At 42.1% G+C, this 22,529-nt stretch overlaps 1 protein-coding gene across 5 annotated transcripts in view; it reads right to left on the bottom strand.

The window, feature by feature from the left end:
• Positions 1-950: 950 nt before the first annotated feature.
• nf1a (neurofibromin 1a) overlaps positions 951-22,529 on the bottom strand; it is a 92,817-nt gene continuing 71,238 nt past the window's right edge. For all 5 annotated transcript variants that reach the window (XM_089013178.1, XM_089013177.1, XM_089013179.1 and 2 more), the window contains 20 exons: positions 21,712-21,914; positions 20,977-21,170; positions 20,695-20,835; positions 17,802-18,081; positions 16,734-16,948; positions 16,580-16,641; positions 16,355-16,496; positions 16,157-16,258; positions 12,363-12,503; positions 11,999-12,125; positions 11,481-11,612; positions 11,268-11,403; positions 10,135-10,295; positions 9,272-9,394; positions 9,073-9,191; positions 8,896-8,996; positions 7,456-7,598; positions 7,289-7,335; positions 5,202-5,418; positions 951-3,464 (listed from right to left, as the gene is read on the bottom strand). In XM_089013178.1, coding sequence (XP_088869304.1) covers positions 3,322-3,464; positions 5,202-5,418; positions 7,289-7,335; positions 7,456-7,598; positions 8,896-8,996; positions 9,073-9,191; positions 9,272-9,394; positions 10,135-10,295; positions 11,268-11,403; positions 11,481-11,612; positions 11,999-12,125; positions 12,363-12,503; positions 16,157-16,258; positions 16,355-16,496; positions 16,580-16,641; positions 16,734-16,948; positions 17,802-18,081; positions 20,695-20,835; positions 20,977-21,170; positions 21,712-21,914 — 2,929 coding nt within the window. In that variant the 3' untranslated portion in view covers positions 951-3,321. The remainder of the gene's footprint in view (positions 3,465-5,201; positions 5,419-7,288; positions 7,336-7,455; positions 7,599-8,895; positions 8,997-9,072; positions 9,192-9,271; positions 9,395-10,134; positions 10,296-11,267; positions 11,404-11,480; positions 11,613-11,998; positions 12,126-12,362; positions 12,504-16,156; positions 16,259-16,354; positions 16,497-16,579; positions 16,642-16,733; positions 16,949-17,801; positions 18,082-20,694; positions 20,836-20,976; positions 21,171-21,711; positions 21,915-22,529) is intronic.

Below are 22,529 nucleotides of genomic sequence, written 5' to 3'. Positions count from 1 at the left end.
GGAGTGGGGCAAACAGGCCAGTCGTTAGTCAGGAATGTAGGAACAATCGGTGGAGCCGCAGGTAGTGGTCCTCTGCTCCCCCCAACCTGAGAGTAGGGACCTATCATAGCTGTGTCCTGCGCCGCCATGTCTGGACATTAGGGATATATATATAGGGCCAATACGACCAGTAAGACTTTAGTTCGCTGAAGAAGCATCTTGGATAAGAAGCAAAACGTCCGGCACCTTCAAAAAAGTACAGATGACGGCTGAATAAACCTTCTCATCAATCATAGATATGGGGAAAAACATATTTTTGCAGTGAGACCGCATTGCTATCCCTCTGCATATCGCGATTAAAGTGTTCAAAAGCTTCTAGTATATGAACTCAATTTCTACAGTTTAGCTGGTGTATATAATGTACAGTCATTGTATATCTCTTTTGTTTTTTTTGTAGATTTTTCTTTCACCTTATAGAGAAATAAAAGAACATGTGTCCAAGGAGGGCCATGAGGGTGAGGCGGGCAGCAGCATTGTTTCTGGCACATTGCTTCGGTGCGTCAGAACTTGCAACCCTTCAACAGAAACACTCGGCCCAGCGGGCAGTATCGGTTCGGTCCCGGCCTGTGACGCATGTGTTCACTGAAGTTTATTGGCAACTAAGTAGCTTCACACGCGCAGCCCTCCCAACTTCCGGAAAGATCCCCCTTGAGCTACTTGGGCTTCCGCGTGGAGCTGTTTTGGCCGGGGGGGGGGAAACTTTTGTTGTTTTTTTTGTAGATTTTTCTTTCACCTTATAGAGAAATAAAAGAACATGTGTCCAAGGAGGGCCATGAGGAAATGGACAAATCCACTCCTCACGCCTGTCCCAAGGGCACTTGTTGTTGATGGCTTTTTGGGCAGAAAGGAAAATTGCAAATTCCCGGACGGTTCACCGATCTAATTATGAATTGAAATTCAAAAGCTCAAGCTGTGGAGAGCCAAACATTTTTATTACTAACACTGGAATAGCTCAATTTGTATATTATTATTATTATTCAGAACCCAACTGCTTTACAAAAACAAAATCATACAATATCACGTGTATATACAGTGTAGTAAATATACCATCTCAAAGTGTACACAAAATATTTACAAGCTGTCACACAATGCATTAAAAACTCAACTGAGCCAAGTACACTTCCGACAATTTTGCATAACATCAAATAACATGCCACATTTTTAGGTTTTCTTTCCTAACCGATGATCATTTTCAAATTAGTGCAAGTCAACCACTTTGTTAAGAGGTTACGGATACACGAATCCTCGCCATTTTCATTCATACAAAAGCAGAAACTTCTAACAATCTGTTTAGATGTGGCTCAAAGAAAACTGCTGTGAAAATTGTTCTGGGCGTTTGTTTTTTTTTTTTTAATTTAGCGCCTGGCAATGAACAATGTAATTGTTTTTGAAGATTAAGATTGGAGGGATTTGGTTCATGAGAGGGATCCAAGTGCTACAGGGAGAAGAGATAAAGAAGGTGGAGGATTTTAAGTACTTGGGGTCAACTGTCCAGAGCAATGAGAGTGTGAAGAAGCGTGTCCAGGCAGGCTGGAGCGGCTGGAGAAAAATGTCAGGTGTGATGTGTGATAGAAGGCTTTCAGCTAGGATGAAAGGAAAAGTGTATAAAACCGTGGTGAGATTTGTTTGGTGGTGATGTTTGGACTTGAGACAGTGCCACTGAAGAAAAGACAGGAAGCAGAGCTGGGGGTAGCATAGATGAAGATGTTGAGGTTTTCTTTGGGAGTGACCAGGTTGGATAGGATCAGGAATGAGTACATTAGAGGGACAACCCATATTAGAGGCGTTGGAGAGAAAGTCAGACTGAGATGGTTTTGACATGTCCAGAGGAGAGAGAGCGACTATATCAGGAGAAGGATGCTGAGCCTTGAACTGCCAGGCAGGAGACCGAGAGGAAGACCAAAGAGGAGGTTTATGGATGTGGTCAAAGAGGACATGAGGGTAGCTGGTGTGAGAGAAGAGGATGCACAAAATCGGGATAGATGGAGGACATTGATTCGCTGTGGCGACCCCTGAAGGAAAAACCAAAAGGAAAAGAAGAGGGATTTGGTTCATAGAAACCAAAACACCCGCCCTAATTGTATCCCGTTCCTGATTGGGCTTTGATGTAGCTATTTCTTTACTTCTGAAATCAGAGACAATTTTAAAAGAAAAGATTCCCTTTCACGCAGTTGTGACATGCAAAGCCATTTAAGCATTTGCCCCCAATTTGTTTGTTTTACCATCATGATGAATGTTTTCTTTATTATTCGGGATGTGTCGAAAGGACGCAATTTGAGCAAAACGCAGTCGACTATTCTGCCGTCACTCCCAAAACACGATGTCAGCTCTCGGAAGCTGAGCAACATCACAGTTGAAATGAAATGGCGACAGTATTGTGCACATTTTGAAGGCAAATTTACCAGTGAAATTTATTTTTTGCTGTACTACAAGTTGGTTTGAATCATACTGAGCGTTTGTGTAGAGGGCCAATTGGAACCCGAGATTATACAAATAAGGAATTTACGATTATTGCCTCACAGTTTCATAGTTGTCACTGTGTAAACAAATTACAAGTGTACTTTGCTAGGGGCAAAAAAACTAAAGACTTTGCTCGGAGCTATTTACAAAGTTGTGTTCCTTGCGAACAAGATTTGTGTAGCACTATCTGGCTGTACAGGGTTAAATACTTTCAGGCAATCGGGTATATGGATGATTGTATAGCTGACGATCACTGGAGACCAGTTGTGATGTCAAAATTGCACCTTGGTAATTAGTACCTGTTCTTTGCGTCGTCGTCGTCCACCAAGGTTCAACATTTACAAATTGTACACACTTAAAATCCTGACAAAGGCACACCATGGAGAAAATGTCAACAAGTTGTTTGAGTCTTTCTCTTCAAAACATGTACAAGACTTCAGCGTCCGAGCAGGTCTGCTGAGAACTTCCGCTTTTTACACAACGCAATTGGTCCTTGTTGCCATCTCATCCAATGACGGTTTCGGTAGGCAAGAAGCGTCCCGCGTAGCCTTTTTTTTTCCAGTCCAAACCGGACTTGGATTAGCGTCAGTGAGCTTCTCTTTGACCAGATCCTGTCCTGACCGTCGAACAACATCTCAAGCAGCACAAGAGCTAAGCTAATATTGCCTCGCCTGTCCCGCAAAAGCAACGAGGATGGAGTAGGCGGATTTCAAACAGTAAAAATATGGTAAAAAGTTAAATGCAGCATGAGGCCAGGCTCGGCAGATTGGGGGACTTTCGGAAGAGGAGGGAGAAGCAGACGTCGTAGGATCGGACGGCCCATCAAACGATCTTTTTGATGCTTGTTCTCTTGAAGCTGCCGGAGCTGCGTTGCTTCTGGACCTGGCTGGCCGAGCCGTGGCGAGTCCGACCGCCGCTTGACAGAGCTGAACTGGGGGATAACTGGACATTCTCCTTATCCACACCTACAAAAGATATGCAGGAAACAATTAATTGCACTCACTTGACCTTCCTAAAGACTTCAGAGCGTTTAAGAGTCTTAGCCAACGTCGGCTTCTTTGGCAACGTGGGCTTAGTGATGCTGATGAGGTGATACTAGGGCAAATGGGGCAATCAGGCCAGTCGTAGACCCCATAATCAGGCAGGACAATAGAAGTAATCAGTGTAGCCTCAGGGAGTAGTCCTCTGCTCCCCCCAACCTGAGTGCAGGGACCTATCATAGCAGAGTCTGGCACTGCCACGTCTAGACAGTATATATATATATATATATATATATATATATATATATATATATATATATATATATATATATATATATATATATATATATATGGGGCCAAACCTATCAGCAAATATTAGTTCGCTGACGAAGCCTCTTGGATAAGAAGCGAAACGTCCGACACCTTGAAAGAAGTACAGATGACTGCTGAAGAAACCTTTTCATCGATGGACCACTCCTGTACGACTTATAGCTTACACAGACACTAATAATAATAATAATAATAATACATTTCATTTATGAGCGCCTTTCAAAACTCCGGTGGTCCGACCTAAAATATTCGCCATCTGCTATTTTGTCATAATCGGGAGAATAAATAGCCAACTAGCTAGCTCGATATAGAATACTTTACTTTTTTACTGACAATGCATACATTTGCACAGCATAATGAAATAGCTCTAATTAGTACGTGTTCTTTGTCCCCACCGCAAACATTACATTGCGTGGTATAAAATGGCTACAAATCTGACCTCTGGAGACCAAGGCACTTCACAAGGAGTTACGTTTTTTTGTGTGTGTTTATTTCTGAAATAAAGTATGGGATAGTCAAAAGCCCCCTGTTGCGAAAAACCTCTGGCTGCAAACACGATGTCAATGTAGATGAGTTTTAATGTAACAATGGCTTGTAAAGCAATAATCAGAACTGACTTTTGACACACTGGAGCTGTTTTGCATCTTCCGAACATGGAGACTGTAAAGCAGATAATGCTGCTGTTCATCTGGTCATCAAATAATGGGGGGGAAAAGATGAAGTTGTTGAGTGAACATGTGCATTCTACTATCCACTAATTTCTCCACTGTGAGACTAATAAAGGCAAATCCAATCCAGTTGGGATATTCTTCAGCCCAGGTCATCATCCTTTCACCACATCACCCCCGTCTTCCAAGAGCTCCACTGGCTCCCGCTCAAATATAGAAGGAACTCTAAAATTCTTCTTTAGACATTTAAAGGTATCCATAACTTGCCCCCACACCTACCTGACCTTTCAAATTTCTATTCCCTCTCGTTCCCTTAGATTCTCTTCCTCTCTGTGTGCCCCTCCTGCCTATCTCAGCATGATGGGGGACAGAGCTTTCAGCTGCTCTGCCCCCAAATTCTGGAACTCACTTCCTCCCAACATTTCGATTCTCTTCCCACCTGCTTGAAATGAAATGTATTTCTTCTTCTTATTAATATTATTATATTGTAGTATGCGTTGGAATGAGCAGTTGTGCCTGGAAAACCTTCCAATATGACAATTTAAACAATTCTGAGAAAACTAGCGGGCTGAAATTCCTCCAAAGCGAAAACAAAAGCGGAAAAGTGTTCACGATGCTTTAGTTTCTATTGCGACTTTTCATACTTTTCATACTGTACATCATTCTTCACGACACAACAACAAATCTGTATTTGGAAGCAAGCATTAGCGAGCGTGCGTGCGACCTGGTGAGTGTTGAGAGGTGGCCAGTGATGTCATGGAGTTGGACAGGTTGAGATTGGCAGTGATGCTGAGCTGGCTCTGGCTGACGGGGGGATAAGGCGAAGTGGGCGTCCGTAGCTGCTCTTCCCCTCGCTCCTCCTCAGCTGCTGGCAGGTAACTGTCAATCAACGCCTCCAAGAACTTGACGATCAGCTCGGCATAGTCTGGAATTTGGGTTTGCTGTGGGGTGGAAACGGGTGTCACAGTTACCTGTAACAGTTAATGCCCTTATACGTCTCAACTCGTTGGCAACACTTCTGCATAGCTGTGCTCCGATTGGTCTGCCGTGTAAACATCCAGCCCTTCAAAGTTGCCATGTGTCCATCCGTGTGCGTGAAGAAAAGGCGCGCAATACAAAATCTAATTTACAGGATCTCTGTCCAAACATTTTCGACTTACCCGCAAAAATGTACGTTTGTACCGTAACTCGAATGCGGGTAATTCGGGGAGTGATACCTCGTAATACAGTGATACCTTGGCTTACGAACTTAATTGCTTCACAGTAAGTGTGTGTAAAGCGAAAGGTGTGTAGTCCAAACATTAACTTCCCACAGGAAACCATTAAAATTAGAATAATCCGTTCCCAGGTCCCCATAAAACATAATTTTCTACGAAATAAGCCTTAAACCTACGCAAAATATACCTTATTTTTTGTAGAACACGTGTAATAAACTGTACTATATAATAAAGTCATTTTATTTACCTTTGTAATGGATGTTGATGGCTTGATGGAATAAATAGCTTTTTGGTATCAAGTGTCTCAAGGAGCTCTGGGTTGTACATCTTAGAAGTTGCGATATTGCAACAGATGCAGGCAGACACACTAGAAACTGCATTAATAGCTGCTTCCCTTGCTTGTTCTTTCTCTTCAAATTGTACAGATGGCTAGTGCGGGTTATTTGTGGAGCCTGATTGATGGGATATTTTAACCTTGCAGTCGACACTCTGCTATCACTAAAGTTGAAACGAGTCTCTCTGCCTGTTGTCTGTCTATTTATTTTCATGTGCAGCCCTGTTTCTGTAACCCCCCCCCCCCTCCTCTACCACGGTTCTTGACCAATTACGTGCGGCTTTAACCAAAGACTGGGGGCGGGGAATAGAGGACAAAAAAAGTCAGCTGCCATTTCCAGCTCGGCTCTCTCTTTGTTCACTTCAGAGAACCGGCCAGTTCGCGAACGACATCCCACTCATTGTGGCGCTCCGTGTGTTTCCCGAAAAATAGTCCGTATGCTAAGATTATATTCTCGCAAATTTAACGTTCTTAAGGCGAAAGGTTTGTTAGCTAAAGCGTTCGTAAGCAAAGGTATCACTGTAACTCTAACCAGATCACACTACTAGAGGGCAGTGTTGTCTACACAAGGGAGAATAAGAGCACGGGTAGGTGGGGGCGAGCGAGGGTATTTACACGGTTAGTCTTCGTGTGGAGATGCGAAATAAAGCGTTTCTCTACCTTCGTACAAGTGGAGTTTTTATTCAAGTTAACATTCGAAGTCTACGCACTGGACACCCCAAACCAACAAACAATGCACGTTTAATATGATCATGGGTGTTTTAAATTCGCTGTACAATACCATTAAAAACTATACATACTAAAGACGTTTGAGTTGAATGAAAACAAATGTTGGAAAACGTCATAGAGTTGCTTGTTCTGTAGCCACAAGAGGACACACGGCAGTGTCTTATTGTGCCGGTCCCAAGCCCGGATAAATACAGAGGGTTGTGTCAGGAAGTACATCCGACGTAAAAGCTTGGCAAAAAACAAACATGCGAATCAAACCTCTGAAGATAGAGGGCCATGATTCGCTGTGGCGACCCCTGAAGGGAAAAGCCCAAAGGAAAAGAAGAAGTTTTAAAACTTAACTTCAGTCTCATTCATCTTTTGATCTAAAACAACTCATTCAGCTTGCCGTTAGCAGACCAGCATGGACTGAAAGAAATTCGCATTTGTATGCCTCCTGTAAAGTAACATGTAATGTTTTGGCAAGCATACAAACGCAAGTATATCGTCGATGGCCAAATTGAAATAGAGAACACCGAGAAACCCTCTCACCTTTGAGAAAGGACCAGCGAATCTCCAAAGTCCATTAAACCCAAAACCTGTGAATTGAAAGGAGAAAGAGAAACGTGAGGAAGCAAGTGAGACACAGAGTTGGGGGGTTTAAATATAACTTTGTTTGCATCTCAGTGAAGCCACATGGGGCCACGGGGATATCTGACTTTGCAAATAGGAGGGCTGGTACTGGGGCGGCGACTCCTCATGATACACCACACTCTGGACGATACCATGTACAGGGTTCAGGAGGTTTGTGTCCTGACACATGGACAGCACAGTGTTGATCTTGGAGTCCAGCAAGTTGTGACTAGGAGATCAAACACGCATTGGTGTGAATTTCATCTTGATTTGATCATGATCAAACACCATGGTTTTCTTTTCTACGATGACAGGGGTCTCAAACTCATTTTTTTTGCCGCGGGTGGGCCACATTGTAGGTACGGATTCCTCTCGGGGCCGTTATGAATTTGGGGAAGCCATAAGAATGTTTCCTCCCCTCCAGATATTACTTACATATAGAGCACACAACAAATTAATGAATAACTATTTTCAAATTTCAAGTGCAAAATAATTACTGTTTTTGGGGTTTAAATGGGACAATTTGAACATTCGGTTCGGACTTTAGCAAGCATCATAGAATTTAACAAGTTTGATTTGCTTTCGCGGGCCGAATAAAATGTAGTGGGCCAGATTTGGCCCCCAGGCCTTGACTTTGACATCTCAACTTTGACAAATTGGTGTTCACCATCTGTTTATTTGACATAGCTCAAGTTTGGAAGCAAATTGAGGACAACAATAATAATAATAATAATAATAATAATACATTTAATTTATAAGCGCCTTTCAAAACTCTCAAGGACAGTCACAGGATATTTTTTCTGCTCGTGAGCAGCGGCAGCCACACGCGCCAGCGTTCACTCAACCCGGAAGTAACAAAGTATTCACTCCAGCAAGGGTGATGGAAACCCCTTAATGAATAGTGTCTGTCATTAATTTTAAATCTAAATCTAAATAGGATAGACTTATCCTTTTTCTCAAATATGTGACAGAAAAAAAACATGACTTCCTCTTTAAATGTATAAACATAAAATGGTGTCTACACACAGCTGTCTGTACCATGAATGATACAGTTGAATATCAGTGGCACTTTGACAAGCCCCATGCTAACGTTAGCATCAATATAGTACTTCTATGATAGACCGCAGAAAGCAAGCGTGCAAGCTAATGAGCAGTGTGCAGGCTAGCGAGCAGGAACTTCGCCTATGGACCCGGCAAGTTGAAGTTCTGATCGTTTGGCTGGATTTTTTTTACCAATCATGAGGAACGGAAAACTATTCATCTTAATGGTGAGTATTATCACAAAGTTATTTTAAATAATACATTATAACATTTTGTTGAAACCGTGTGTGTGTGTGTGTGTGTGTGTGTGTGTGTGTGTGTGTGTGTGTGCGTGCGCGGCTCTCACTGAAAAACATTTCTAAATATTTTACTTTCATGGCCGTCTTCGTCAAAAAGGTTCCCGACCCCTGGTCTGTACAGTACAAGAATCGATCAGCCTGTCGCGAAAGATGATGGACGCATAAGCGTGGAGGTTGGCTACTTACACAACTGGAAAAACCTTTGGGAAGACAACGCTCGCTTCAGCCAAATACTCATAAAGAATTCGCTGATCAAAGTCATCTGTGGTGTATTTGACCTGGGTGGCCTGGTTAAAAAATGAGCACGTGTAACCATTAGCACAAGTACTTGACAAGCAGAAAGAACACTTTGTGCTTCCTCACCAGCACAGTGAGAAGGAGAGCCTGGATCTTTGGATCAGTTAGCACCTCCTCATCCAGCAGAACATTGGACTCTGAGACAGACACTTTGCGAAGGTGGGAGTTTCCAATTCTTTGCGTTTCTTCATTGATGAACGACAGCAAATGTCAGCAAAGTGTTTTGCGCAACAGCATTAAGAAAACGCTCCGAGGTCTGACGTACCCATCTCATAGTCGTTTTCGGCAACCCGCCTCATTTTCGGTGGTGTTGTCATTCCAGATTCCATTTCGGATCTCTTTGGTGCTTTGGAGTCGGATATAAGATGATCAAAGCTCTTCCTGGTTCCTACAAAACATAGAACCATAAGAAAATGTATTTACAGCATAGGCGCTCCCCACTTTATGAACGAGATACGTTCCGAGCGGCCGTTCGTAATGTCAATTTGGTCCTAAGTTGCTTCAGTGCTATATTTTATATGGAATGTCTGTTTAAGTCGTATAAAGTATAAAACACAGTGGTAAAATAAATTCACACCTACTGTCGTACGATAACACATATCCTTGGGTCTTCAGTCAGCAATTACTGTACTTTTTGTTTTGCACCGTGTCCTCCTGGAGTGTCAACTGGGTAGAGGGATTTCCTCCCTGCCCACATCAGCCAATCATAAGCGAGCTCGGCGCCTCCTCCTCAGAGCGTCAACTGGTAAGAGAGATTTTCTCCCCGCCCACATTCTCAACGCAGCCAATTGTAAGCGAGCTCGGCAGATCGGCCTGAACTTGTTGTCATAGTCTGCCGCTGATTGGTCAGCCGTGGTGTCCGTCGCGTAAACTTCCAGCCCTTGAAACCTCCAATGTGTCTGCGTGCGTGCGTGCGTGCATGAAAAACAGTACGCAGCCAACCGCAAGCAAGCTCGGCCGGAAAGTGGCGCGCAATACAAAATATAACTTCCAGCATTTCTGTCCAAATATTTTTCGACATACAGTATCCGCAAAAATGTCCGTTTTTCGTAACTCGAATGTTCGTAAATTGGGGAGCGTCCGTAAACCTAGATGAAAGATCAAGGTGCACTCCAGATGAAGTCATACCCAGAAGCTTCTTTGTAGTAGCTTGCGAAGGCTGACCCATGTCCAGACTCATTGACTTGCGTGTGCGAGGGCTGATCTGCCCGACTGTGGGGTAATGATGAGCGGAAAGGTAGCGTTCCGAAACCTGAGGGGAGGTCCATGGTTGAGTTTCTCGCAGCGTTCTGTAAGGGAGAGAATAAAACGTAGGGCAAAACTAATCACGGCTAGATGACATGAAAACTGAAGAGAAAAAGACAAAGAGAAGAAATGGTTTAAAATGCAGGGAATATGTAAAGCCGCACATGATTGGTCAAGAACGCAGCAGTGAGGGGGACGGACGGACGGACGGGGGTTACAGAAACACAGAGCTGAAAATAAAAATAGATAGGCATACGACATTTTAACGTTATTGATAGTTCAAAGGCAGAGTATAGACTGCAAGGTTAAAATATCCCATCAATCAGGCTCCAGAAATAACCCGCACAAACCATCTGTACACTTGATGCAAAAAGCTATCAACCCAGCTAAACAGAACACAATTGATGAGGAACTAGGTAAAATTATCGCACAGAAAGCACGGCAACTTCACTCGGATATCGTCAAGAGGACACCTGGAATTTCGTCATCCATTGATGATTTCAAGGCTAGCCACAGATGGTTCAAGAACTTTAAGCGTCGTACAGGGATTCATAGTGTCATTCGTCATGGTGAGGCAGCCAGTTCTGACGATAAAGCTGCCAAAGCTTACAAGGAATCATTCCTCAACTTGGTGGAAGAAGAAGGCTACGTTCCTCATCAAGTGTTTAATGCTGATGAAACCGGCCACTCCATTCCATCAAGCCAGCAAAGACCGTCACGAAGGTAAATAAAACGACTTTATTATACAGTACAGATTATTTCTTTAATTACAATACCATAACACATTTATTATACATAAAATGAGGTATATTTTGTGGAGTTTTAAGGCTTAGAAAATTAGAAAGTCCAAAATTATGTTTTATGGGGACGTGGGAATGGATTATTTTAATTGTTTCCTATGGGAACTTAATGTTTGGGATACACACTTTTCGCCTTACACACAATGAAGTTCGTGAACCAAGATATCACTGTAATTCAGACTTCTTTTTGTGTCAGTATACGCTCTGTCGGCTCACCTGCAGCTTGGATCACTGATGAGACTGGAGTAGGTCTCCATTGGTACAGGTTCCATTGAGAGGTCTGAAATCAGTAGCGACTTTCTGTGTTTGAGGCTGCAGCGACTTCGGACCTCCTCAGAAACAGTAAGAAGTGCTACAAAGAAAAAACAAGTTATGATTTTCGCCACAAAAAAGATGGGAAATCTAAACTGGACGAGGTTTGTTATGTACCGGCCAAATAAGCCACGCTCTGAGTATTGACTTCAAACTTGTCACATTTTAGGTGCTTGCTGATGAGAGCCAGCAGCGTGTGCAGGATTCTCACTGTTCTTGCTACCGTGGTGGCTGATGGATGTCTGTAACCTGGTAACCAAGACCACAGACGTCACAAGTAAGTAGTACATCCAAAATGTTAGCTTGTCCTAGATCCATTCAAAGTGTGCTCTTTGACACACACATTTCTCCATTGGCAAAACACAAATGTGAAAACGAGCGCTCGTTTCCGCTATTTAGTGTTGAAGCGCAGCAAGACCATGAAAAAAATAACAATAAAATAAAATCAAAGTGGGTCTCTGTCCAGTTGTTTTATCCGTAGCAGGATTCATTTGAGTGCACATGGGAAATGAACACTGGTCCGTTTGAAGGCCAAAGAGTGCAGGTGTGAATACACTTTACGATTTAATGTGTAAATTCAGCCAAAATGTAGCGGAAATCTTTCCCAATGATATGAACTCCGTTGGAGTCTTTACCTTTGAGTAGGTGGCCCACAAGAGCAAAGTTGAAGTTGGCGCTGAAGTTAAGGCCCACAAAGTGATCCATCTGCTTACAGTGCCATTCCACTGGGTGCCTGATCTCCTTGAACACTTCTTCTGGACTCTGAAGGAGACAAAAAATAGATGGGTTGCTTGATGAATTTACTGACCATCTGTCATAAGAACGAGAAGAGAGGATCCAGTGCCATGAAGTGATTTATTAAGTCTTCCTATCAAGAAACAACATCATAAAATCATCATACATTATGCGAACAACGACAGTTTCCAGCCAAAATAGCATAAACAAAATTGGATAATTGTCGTGGTTTTTTTGTCCTAATTGTTTATTTTATTTTTTTACCTTATCATTGAAGACGCGCATTGTGTCCAGAGTGTGTAGGTTCTGTTCCAGCAAAGCAGTTCCAGCAGAGTACAGGTTTACTTCATCCAATTGAAGGACAGCTACTGCCACCCAAAACAGAGCTTTATGCATCGGAGACTCCTTTGGTCAGACATACAGAAACAAAACAGAGAGAGGAAGATGACGTTGAAGTTACTGACATTATATCATATAAATATTATACATATTGTACCAAGTTATAGCAAATCTGCAAAACCTACAAATGGTAGAAATGACCAACAGTTGCTGCCGTTTTAGCAGTGGTAAACATATGAGGCAACTAACGTGTTTGCTTCGAACAATACTTAATGCTGACTCATGTGCACGATTAAACTCATGAAAGAAGGACACTTTACAGTCACGGGATGAGAACTTTTTTTTTGTGCGGGTGAGCAGCGGGAGACATTCGCGCCAGCGTTCACTCTACGCCGAAGTAACACAGCAAAATTATGAAAGGAAGAGGAAATACAGTGATACTTTCACTCAAGAGTAATAATAATACATTTCATTTATAAGCGCCTTTCAAAACTCTCAAGGACACTTTACAGTCACAGGATATTTTTTTTCTGCGGGTGAGCAGCGGCAGCAACACGTGCCAGCGTTCACTTAAGATCAAGAACATCTTAAGAACTGAATTGCTTCCCAGAAAGTGTGTGTAAGGCGAAAAGTATGTCTTCCAAACATTAATTCACCATAGGAAACAATTAAAATGAGAATAATCCCCCATAAAACATAATTTTCGACTAAATAAGCCTTAAAATTACACAATTTATACCTTATTTTATGTATAATAAATTTACTATTGGATTGTAATTAAATAAACTGGACTGTATAATCATCCTTGAGAGTTTTGTAAGGCGCTTTGAAATTAAATGTATTATTATTATTATCGATGAGAAGGTTTCTTCAGCCGTCATCTGTACTTTGTTGAAGGTTTTCGGACGTTTCGCCTCCTATCCAAGAGGCTTCGTCAGCGAACTAAAGTCTGACTGGTCGTATCGGCCCTATTTATAAATCCCTAATGTCCAGACATGGCGGCGCCGGACACAGCTATGATAGGTCCCTACTCTCAGGTTGGGGGGAGCAGAGGACCACTCCCTGTGGCCCCACTGATTGTTCCTACATTCCTGACTAACGACTGGCCTATTACCCCCACTCCCCCCGGTATCACCTCATCAGCATCACGACCCTCATCAGCATTGCGAAAGTTGCCTAACCTGTTTTGCCTAAGCAGGTTCTTGTATGAACGATCCACATTGAACCTCACCCCACCAGACCGCTTTCATGAAGGATTTTTTTGTTTGATGAGAAACCATTTCAAACCATCTATGTTCTTTCGCTAAGATTTTAACCTCATTGTCGTCAAATGAGTGGTTGCTAGCTTTTAGGTGCAAATGTACTGCCGATTGAGGCCCACTAGTATTATCCCTGCGATGTTGATAAAGTCTTTTTTTGAGAATTTGTTGAGTCTCCCCAATGTACTGCTCTTTACAATTTTCATTCTTACAATGTATGGAATAAACTACATGACTTTGTTTTTCATTTGGTAGCCTATCTTTTGGATGCACTAATTTTTGCCTTAAAGTGTTTATCGGTTTGAAATAAGTAGGAATTTTATGTTGCCAAAGGACTCTGTAATTTTTCAGAAACTCCTGCAATGTAAGGTACTGCTACTCCTCTCCTTTTTGTATCTTCAGAATTATTGGTTTCATTCCCTATTCTTTCTTTCTGACATTTGTTAAACGACCACTGAGGGTACCCACAGTTAGTGAGTGCTCTCCTGATATGTTTTGACTCATTTTCTCTACCTTCAATGCTTGTTGGTATTAGTTTAGCCCTAAGCTGGAGGGTTCTGATAACTCCTAGTTTGTGTTGTAAAGGGTGGTTAGAGTCAAAAAGTAAGTATTGGTCAGTGTGCGTAGCCTTCCTAAAGACTTGTGTTTTTAGCGCTCTGTCCTCTTTTATAATGACTTTACAATCCAAGAAGGCTAGTTGGTTCTCTTTAATGTCCTCACGAGTAAATTTAATGTTGATGTCTACAGAGTTGAGGTGATCTGTGAAGGATTGAATTTCTTGTTTTTTAATTATGACAAAAGTATCGTCCACATATCTAAACCAGCTAGGAGACGAAACGTCCGACACCTTCAAAAAGGACAGATGACGGCTGAAGAAACCTTCTCATCGATGGACCACTCCTGTACGACTGAGAGCTTACACAGACGTAGTATTATTATTATTATTATTATAAAGAGTGCTTGCGAATAGCATGAGATAATTCATCGATCTATTTTATTGACCATGCGTTACGAATAATTCTGGATCTGTTGCTTGACGCGTAGTTTACTTGGTCATTTTCGCAAGTAAAAAAATCTCATATTTGGGAGCGCGGAGCTTCCAGTTACATTTATTAGAGTTGTTACTGCAAAAGTTTACAGAACATTGCAGGAATCGATCGTTAGCAGTACCGAGTGGACATACAAGGAACCGCCGTAAATGTTTTTATGGGTCTATGCCAATTCATGCAATGGGCTCATCGAAGTGTAATTAGTTTTTCATGAAGTTTGGTGTACTTGTTGATACATTAAATCTCATATTTTAGGTCCATTGGAGCTGGGGTTTGGAAGCTGCGGCCCAACGAATTTTGATATTTTTGGCTAAAAGTAGACCAGTACAGAGGGTACTCCGCCTACTGCGAGAAGAGTTCCTCGCAAACCCATGACCCTTGTGATGAAAGTGAAACAATGCTGACCACAGCAATTTTGCGCTACTTGTTTATCCACATCAAATGTTTTGTGTGTAATTGATCAGGTGTTGCATTGGCAGCAGAGTTGGAGTGTAAGCATTTATCTGAGCCGAGCTATAGCCCATTTCAGCTGCTCCGCTTTTGTTGCCATTTCCTTTGTACCTATAGCGCCAAGCAGAACCGGCAATAATCCAAGATCCGCTTCTCTCACCTGGGATGTTGCTAGTAGTCAATTCGTAAGCCAAGAGCACATTTCAACAATGTTGTTAATTTTTAGAGGATCAGAGTGAACCAGCAGGCACTCGGATGGTATGAAAGGCCAGGGATTACGGCGATGAGTTGACTGTTCTTGGGTGTTGAGAAATACATTTGCTCCCAAAAATAAGATTGAGACTATGGAGCCACTGATCGGTGCAACATAGACTGTGGAGCAAAGTCCCGAAAATATGGTATGCTGAAAAATTCTGCCAAAAATAAATGAAATCACTTTTTGCTTGTGGGTCAAGTTTTTTTTAACTCATTCACTGCCATTCCCGAATTTATTCGGGCATTGAAAAGCATGATGTAGAGTGCCATTCACGAATGTGTTCGGGTTTTGTTTTTTTCTAGCGAGGGTGTGCGTTTCAAGCTTCGGTCAGCCCTCTGGCAATGTTTTTCCCTCCAACCTTTTGTACAGCAGCCTCCACTTTCGATGTAGATATCTCTACAACCAAGTAAGTTCAAAATAAACTTTTTTTTTTTCTGGTGAAAGAAGCGAGTCTAAGGTTTCTTACGCTGCATTGAATGTTTATGTAGTCATAAAAGTCAATCTTCTGTGGGTCCTGCAATTTGAGTGAAAACGACAAAAACCCTGGCACAGTAGTGGATGCAGTTTTGCACTTCGTTTGGCAGTGAATGAATGAGTACAATGCTGATTAAAAAATAAAAATAAAAGGTCAAACACGAAACTTGTACAAACCACTCAAACAGCTACATACGCATACTGTTTATGGAAAATGTCCTCAGACCTTACCTTGCTGAGAAGAGGCTGCAGTTTGGTCAGTGCAATGACAGTGGCCTCAATCAATACTTGGCTGTTGTAATTGTCAGGACCTTTCAGACAGCTCTCAAGACCCTAAGAATATGAAAAATATGGTGTGAAAAAAAAAAACGTCTTTTGTATAACTCAAAGGCATAAAACATCCAATGACAAACAAGTGCTCCCTCTGACCCGGTCTATGCTGAGGAGAGGGCTGGCCTTGCTAAGGATTCGGATGATCTGCTTTATTTGACCGTGGCTGACCCGCTTACTGATACAACCAAACACCACGAGGGCTCTGGGCTGGAGAGATGGATTGTACTGGAAGGCAAACCTGGTCACAAGTAAACTCAGGATTAAACATAACAAGAACAATCGTGGTTCCTATCCAATAATAAGGACAAATAACTGCCATACTTCTGCGCAAGCTCAGTCCACTGGTCCAACCACTTACAAGATGGGATGTCCCTCATACAAGCCTATTGAAAATGTGCAAAACCCATTAAAAAGCAATGCGGTAACTAACAAGACTTCCTCCAACAATCACCGAGGTGATGGAAAAATGACTGACCTCCATGATTTCCAGTAAGGCCTCTGTGACAGTCTCCAGGGACGAAAGGGCAAAAGTCTCCCTTTCGTATGACCCCGGGGAGAAGGAGCGGTCTCTGTAGCTGGAGCGGAAGGCAATCACAGCTGCTGATTTAACTTTGCTGATTCCAAAGAGCAGGTAAAACTTGGGCAAGGAGAACTCTGTCAGACTCAAACGCAGCACTTGTTTTGTCTCTTCTACAAAATGAGAAACAACCCTCTTAGAATGTTTTTTTTTTTTTTCAAATTATAAAGTTAGGCATCACCATTAAAGGACAACCGACGTCTCCGGACAAGTTGTGTCCATAATTTGTCAAATGGCTTCAAATTACTTGTACTGAGCATATTTTACAAAGATTCCACCGCATATAGCTATATTTTACACTTTAAGACTGGCGCTGAATATTCCGGAAGGCTTGTTTTTGAGTTGGTGATGAGTCCCCATCCTACGTCACTGAAGGAACGCCCCTGACACGTCAATGCATTTTCCTGAAAACTTCGTGTTGCACCAAAAAGAGGCAGAAGAGGGTGACAAAGCTCCGTGTAAGGAATTAATCAGCCTGTGGAAACGGGCTGATTAATTCGGAGTTTTGTCGCCATTTTCTGCCTCTTTTTAGTGCTACATTTCCCCCCCTATTGCCTCAAAATGACACGGAATAAATTATTTAATCGATTGCAAACATGTATGTTTTCCTCTTCAGAACTATTTGAATCATATTCATTACTGGATGAGTAACAAGAAAGCATATTCTCCCAATCTGAAGCCATTGTTTTGATTCTCCAGCAAGGTAAGACGTCTTGGGGTGACGCCATGAACAAGGGGACGGGACCTTCTGAAACTGGCCACTTCCGGGTTCATTTTTTTTGCAGATTTTGGACACTTTAAGTCATTTTTATTGGTGTTTTGCAATTGACTAAAAATATCATCCTGTGTGTTTTGGGTATTTTAGATGCTATAAAACGTTTTTCTGATGTCAGTTAGGAAACAAAAAAGTGATGTCGGTTGTCCTTTAATGCTATCGATGGCAATATGATTAGACGAAGTCCTCACCGCTGAAGTTAAGCTGTGAGCAAGTACAAAGGGAATGAATTATGTTGATAACTAAACCATGGGTAGAAGCCCTGAGGGACAAGGGCCCAGTGGCTACCAGCAGGGTCACAACATGGAACAGGTATGGCAGGTGGGCAGCAACATCCAAAGAGTTGTTGAATGAAAGCATTAGCATGTAGCGTGCCAGAATGGCTATGTCATCCCACATCAGGTGCTGCTCCAGCGTTGGCGTTGGCGACAAGCAGGTCTTGTCGATGATCTTGCACATTCGGCCAATGACCTGTCACAAAGAACAACAAATAAATAATAAAAATTCAACCAAAAATAATTTCTTAGTTCTTGTAGAATTAATCGAAACACATTGAACCCACTGTAAGTGTAAGGTTTAAAATACATAGTTTTTAAAGACACAAAGTGTGTATTGTTGTCTTAAAAACACGAACAGAAGGGAAATGGAGCAGCCTCCATGTGTGGCAATCGTCCCGCAATTGCTGCAGCATTTTTCTACGAGTGCCGCAACTGTCTGTTTTGATTGCCGAAAATGCTCCGGCATTGGCGATACTCGGTGGTCGAAAAGTTCGTATTATAAGGCGTTCGTTAGTTGAGGTCTCACTGTATATATATATTGTTCTGATGACTTCAAGATGGCGCCGCGACAGTGGCTGCCTTTCGAGCAAAATTTCATTTATAAGCACCTTTCAAAACTCTCAAGGACACTACAGTCACAGGATATTTTCTTCTGCGGATGAGCAGCGGCAGCCACACGCGCCAGCGTTCGCTCAACCTGGAAGATATAGAAGTCTGATATTTTTTTCAGTTAGAGTTTTTATTACGTATTTTCTTTTCTTAAACCTGTTCTGGTTTCAACATTTAAGCAAAAATTCAATTGTAATTGTTGGGGTAATTCGCTATACGAACATCTTTAAACATCTTTTTGCATCATTTCGTTTTGGTTTGGACTTCCTGATACGTCAGATAGAAGATTAAACTAACTTTCTGTCCAACACCTGGCATCCTGCTGATTTAACCATCCTCTGCCATCAACACCCGTAGAAGCCATGAGCCAGGGATGAACGATCACGATAAACCCATTAGTAATATATTAGAATGGTTAATACCAGTGTCTGAAACTCATGAGTAAAAGTGAGTTGCCATCAGGGCAGACAACTCTGAAAAGTAGCCTCCCATAAAGTGGCCTGCCCCATTTTTCACAACTTGAAACACAATAAGACGACTCTCTTCTTCTTTCGGCTTTTCCCTTCAAGGGTCGCCACAGCGAATCACTGTCCTCCATCTGACCCGGTTTTGTCCATCCTCTTCTCTCACACCAGCTACCTTCATGTCCTCTTTGACCACATCCATAAACCTCCTCTTCGGTCTTCCTCTCGGTCTCCTGCCTGGCAGTTCAAGGCTCAGCATCCTTCTCCCGATATAGTCACTGTCTCTCCTCTGGACATGTCCAAACCATCTCAGTCTGACTTTGTCTCCAAAGCCTCTAATATGAGTTGTCCCTCTACTGGACTCATTCCTGATACTAACCAACCTGGTCACTCCCAAAGAAAACCTCAACACCTCCAGCTCTGTTTCCTGTCTCTCACAAAACTCTCAAGTACACTTTACAGTCACAGTATAGTCCGAGGCACGAAACAGGCTTCTGATTGGCTGCCGTGCCGAGTATGCAAATTGCCAAACGATCGTTCGTTTGCTTGTAGCTTTTGCTTTATTGAATAAATCAAAAAAATAAACGGTTGATTTGAAAAAAAAAAAAATTGTACGCCCGACGTAAAAGTTGTACGCCCCAAGCCTGCGGGCAGACGTCATTTCAAACACTGTTAATACAGTAGTTTACTCTATCTTAAAGATAATAAAAACATAAACACATTAATAAAAACATTGGTCTGGCCCTCGACAATATTCTTTTTTTTTTATTGTCGCCCTCTGTGAATTTGAGCTTGACACCCCTGGTTTAAGAGGAAAAAAACAAGGGACAAATTAGGATGTAACGTCAGATGTCATCTGACTGGTTGTCCGCTGTATCGATTAAATGAAGGGATGGCTGATAGGCTGACGTCTATTTAGTCTTCCAAACAAGTCAACTTTATTTGAATATTAACAGTTGATGACGATGACAATCGCATGACAATGTCACATCACCTTGTCATGCGATCTACCAAAAGTATCTTGGAGATCAACTGGTAGATCGCGATCGACGTTTTGAGCACGCCTGCTATCAACAATGGAACTCTTTCAGTGGAGTAGTGCTGTCTACAGTAATCGGAGCCAGGGCCTGGGCTTACTATTGTGTCTCTGTTGTTTTTTGTTTATGAGTTCCAAGTCTAACTGGGATACAGAACAGAAGCAAGTAAGTTGAGTTTGCTGCTCTTCCACTGAAGTTATGAACGATGGATTTATTTTTTCAAGTGGTAAGTATATTCACCTTTACAGACCAATTTTAATACACTTTATCAATTACTTCAATGTGTCATTTGTTAAATGCTCTAATAATACCATCCCATTGCAGCTGCATTGCGCATCTTAAATGATTTATATTGGGTTTGTCATGAAGTAAAACGAGTACTTCAGGGAAGGTTCTCACTCATGCAGTATCCTTTGTCAGGATCCACCAAAACTGAATCAAGGCAATTACATCTATGTTGGGTGATTAAAACTGTTTCACTTGTTAACCAAATGACGTCTGAGTTCACTGAAGAAGTACAGTAACTAAGAAGTAGTCAAGTTGGCTAAGAGTGAGCGTTTGTGGATGATGGGTTTACATTTGACAGCAATATTTTGGCAAAGTGTGCCCGGTTAACAGCGATTGAAAACTTGTTTTTCCTCACTATTTGGGCCTAAAACAAGTAAAATGACATGACGCAAAAGGGCGTAGCCTCACCTTACTGGAGACCAGTTTAACATTTCCTGATGCCAAAGCCACAGCTGTATCAGCCATGACCTCAGCCTTGATAGAGCCCAGGCCTCCTGTCGCACTGGTTTTGATAAAGCAATCCAACACCACGTCCAACAAATCTGTAATCTAAATTCACGATGACAGCATTTCAGGTCAAAGGGCAAAAAAATCCAAAATTAATTCAACACTTATCCAGCCACCTGTCCATTTTCTGGACCATGAAATGAAATACACAATACATTTCCATCACTGCTGTGATTCGCTCACCTGGCCCAAGCTTCCCCAGATCTTAGCTTGAATGGATGGATACATTTGCTTTTCGTTGATGGTCATAGTAATGAGCTTGTCTAAAATGGCAGTGACACGTTGCCGCTTGGCATCATCGTTGTGCTTACAAAAGCGAACGAGGTTGAGCAGCCACGGTGTCATGTACTCCAAACAAAGGTGCTTCAGTTCAATGCCTGCAGAAAAGAAATTTGATGACATTGACATTTCAGTCAACGGTGATGTTGAGAGGATATTAATTACTTGCCACGTGTAAAATGTAAACGCTGCAACTGAAAAAAAATACTAGAAAACATTTCCAAGCAATTGGAGAGCACCCAAACTGGGCATAGGCCCAATAAAACATCAAATGTTGGGAAGGAGGTTGTCAGTGACCCAAATTTTTTGAATCCTCAGGAGCGGGCATTCCTTCGGACTGATGGAAGCTATATCAGTAATTCTGTCAGTAATTTAGGTCAACCCAACTGGGTCCAGTCCATCCGTCCCGAGATGACTGGACCCAGTTGGGTTGACCTGAACAGGAAACATGCATTTATTCAACTGTCCGTCAAGCTGCAGGAAATTCACTCCATTGGATTGGCTTTACACACACTACTGCAGACCACAATGACATTTGGAACATCGGTCCATCCTACTTTCCATCCAAATACCTAACACATATGTTATTTAGTTGGATTTGGTTGAGTTACTATGAGCAACGGCTCTGAAGGTACTTACTAGATTTGCTGAAGCCAGAGATGCACTCCTCCAGAAACTCCAGTGTCAGATGTGGTTCATTGGCAGCTAGTGTTTTACTGATAGAGACGATAAAAAGAGTGTTGTTGGCTGGAATGCAGAGGCCTGATGTCTCCAACAACTGGCCTTCTATCTTCAGGTTGAAGGTGCAAGTCAAAGCACACAACAGGTTATAAGCCGCAGATCTGAGCAACAATGGAAACAGGATTGATGTTAATATTTTAAAAAAAGGTATTTAAAAAAAAAGGCATATATTCGCTTCACGAAGAGGGTAATTGATTACACGATACTTTGTAAGCCCTTTTCCAACAAATAAGTGATTAACTCATTCACAAATTTATTTGGGTATTGAAAATATGGCAGGGTGCCATTCCCGAATTAGTTCGGGCTTTTTTTTTTCTTGCTTGGGTGCCAATAAAGCGCTGGCCAAATCTCGAATGACAATGACAAAAACCCTGGCACTGGAGTGGACATGTTTGAACGTCTGGCAGCGAATGAGTTAATCAGCACCCCCAAGAATGTTTCTGACACAATCAGTCCAGGCGTTGACAACGACTTTTATTATAAACGAACATTATATTTATTTTAAATTAATCTCCCCCCATTAATTAAAAAAAAAAAAAAAAAAAGATCAGAGTCAAGGAATATTCTGTCTACGCTTGGCAAACACAGAGAGCGTATCACTACAGCAGTGAGTGAGTGAGTGAGTGAGTGAGTGAGTGAGTGAGTGAGTGAGTGAGTGAGTGAGTGAAGGGGCAAGCAGTGCGGAGAATGTTACTTAAAAAGCAATTAATTATAAT

Source organism: Hippocampus bargibanti, linkage group LG14 (assembly GCF_051943395.1).
Source record: "Hippocampus bargibanti isolate YZ-2025 linkage group LG14, ASM5194339v1, whole genome shotgun sequence".
NCBI lineage: Eukaryota > Metazoa > Chordata > Actinopteri > Syngnathiformes > Syngnathidae > Hippocampus > Hippocampus bargibanti.
The sequence above is the reverse complement of the archived record's forward strand: the minus strand, read 5'-3'. Positions and strand labels throughout refer to the sequence as shown.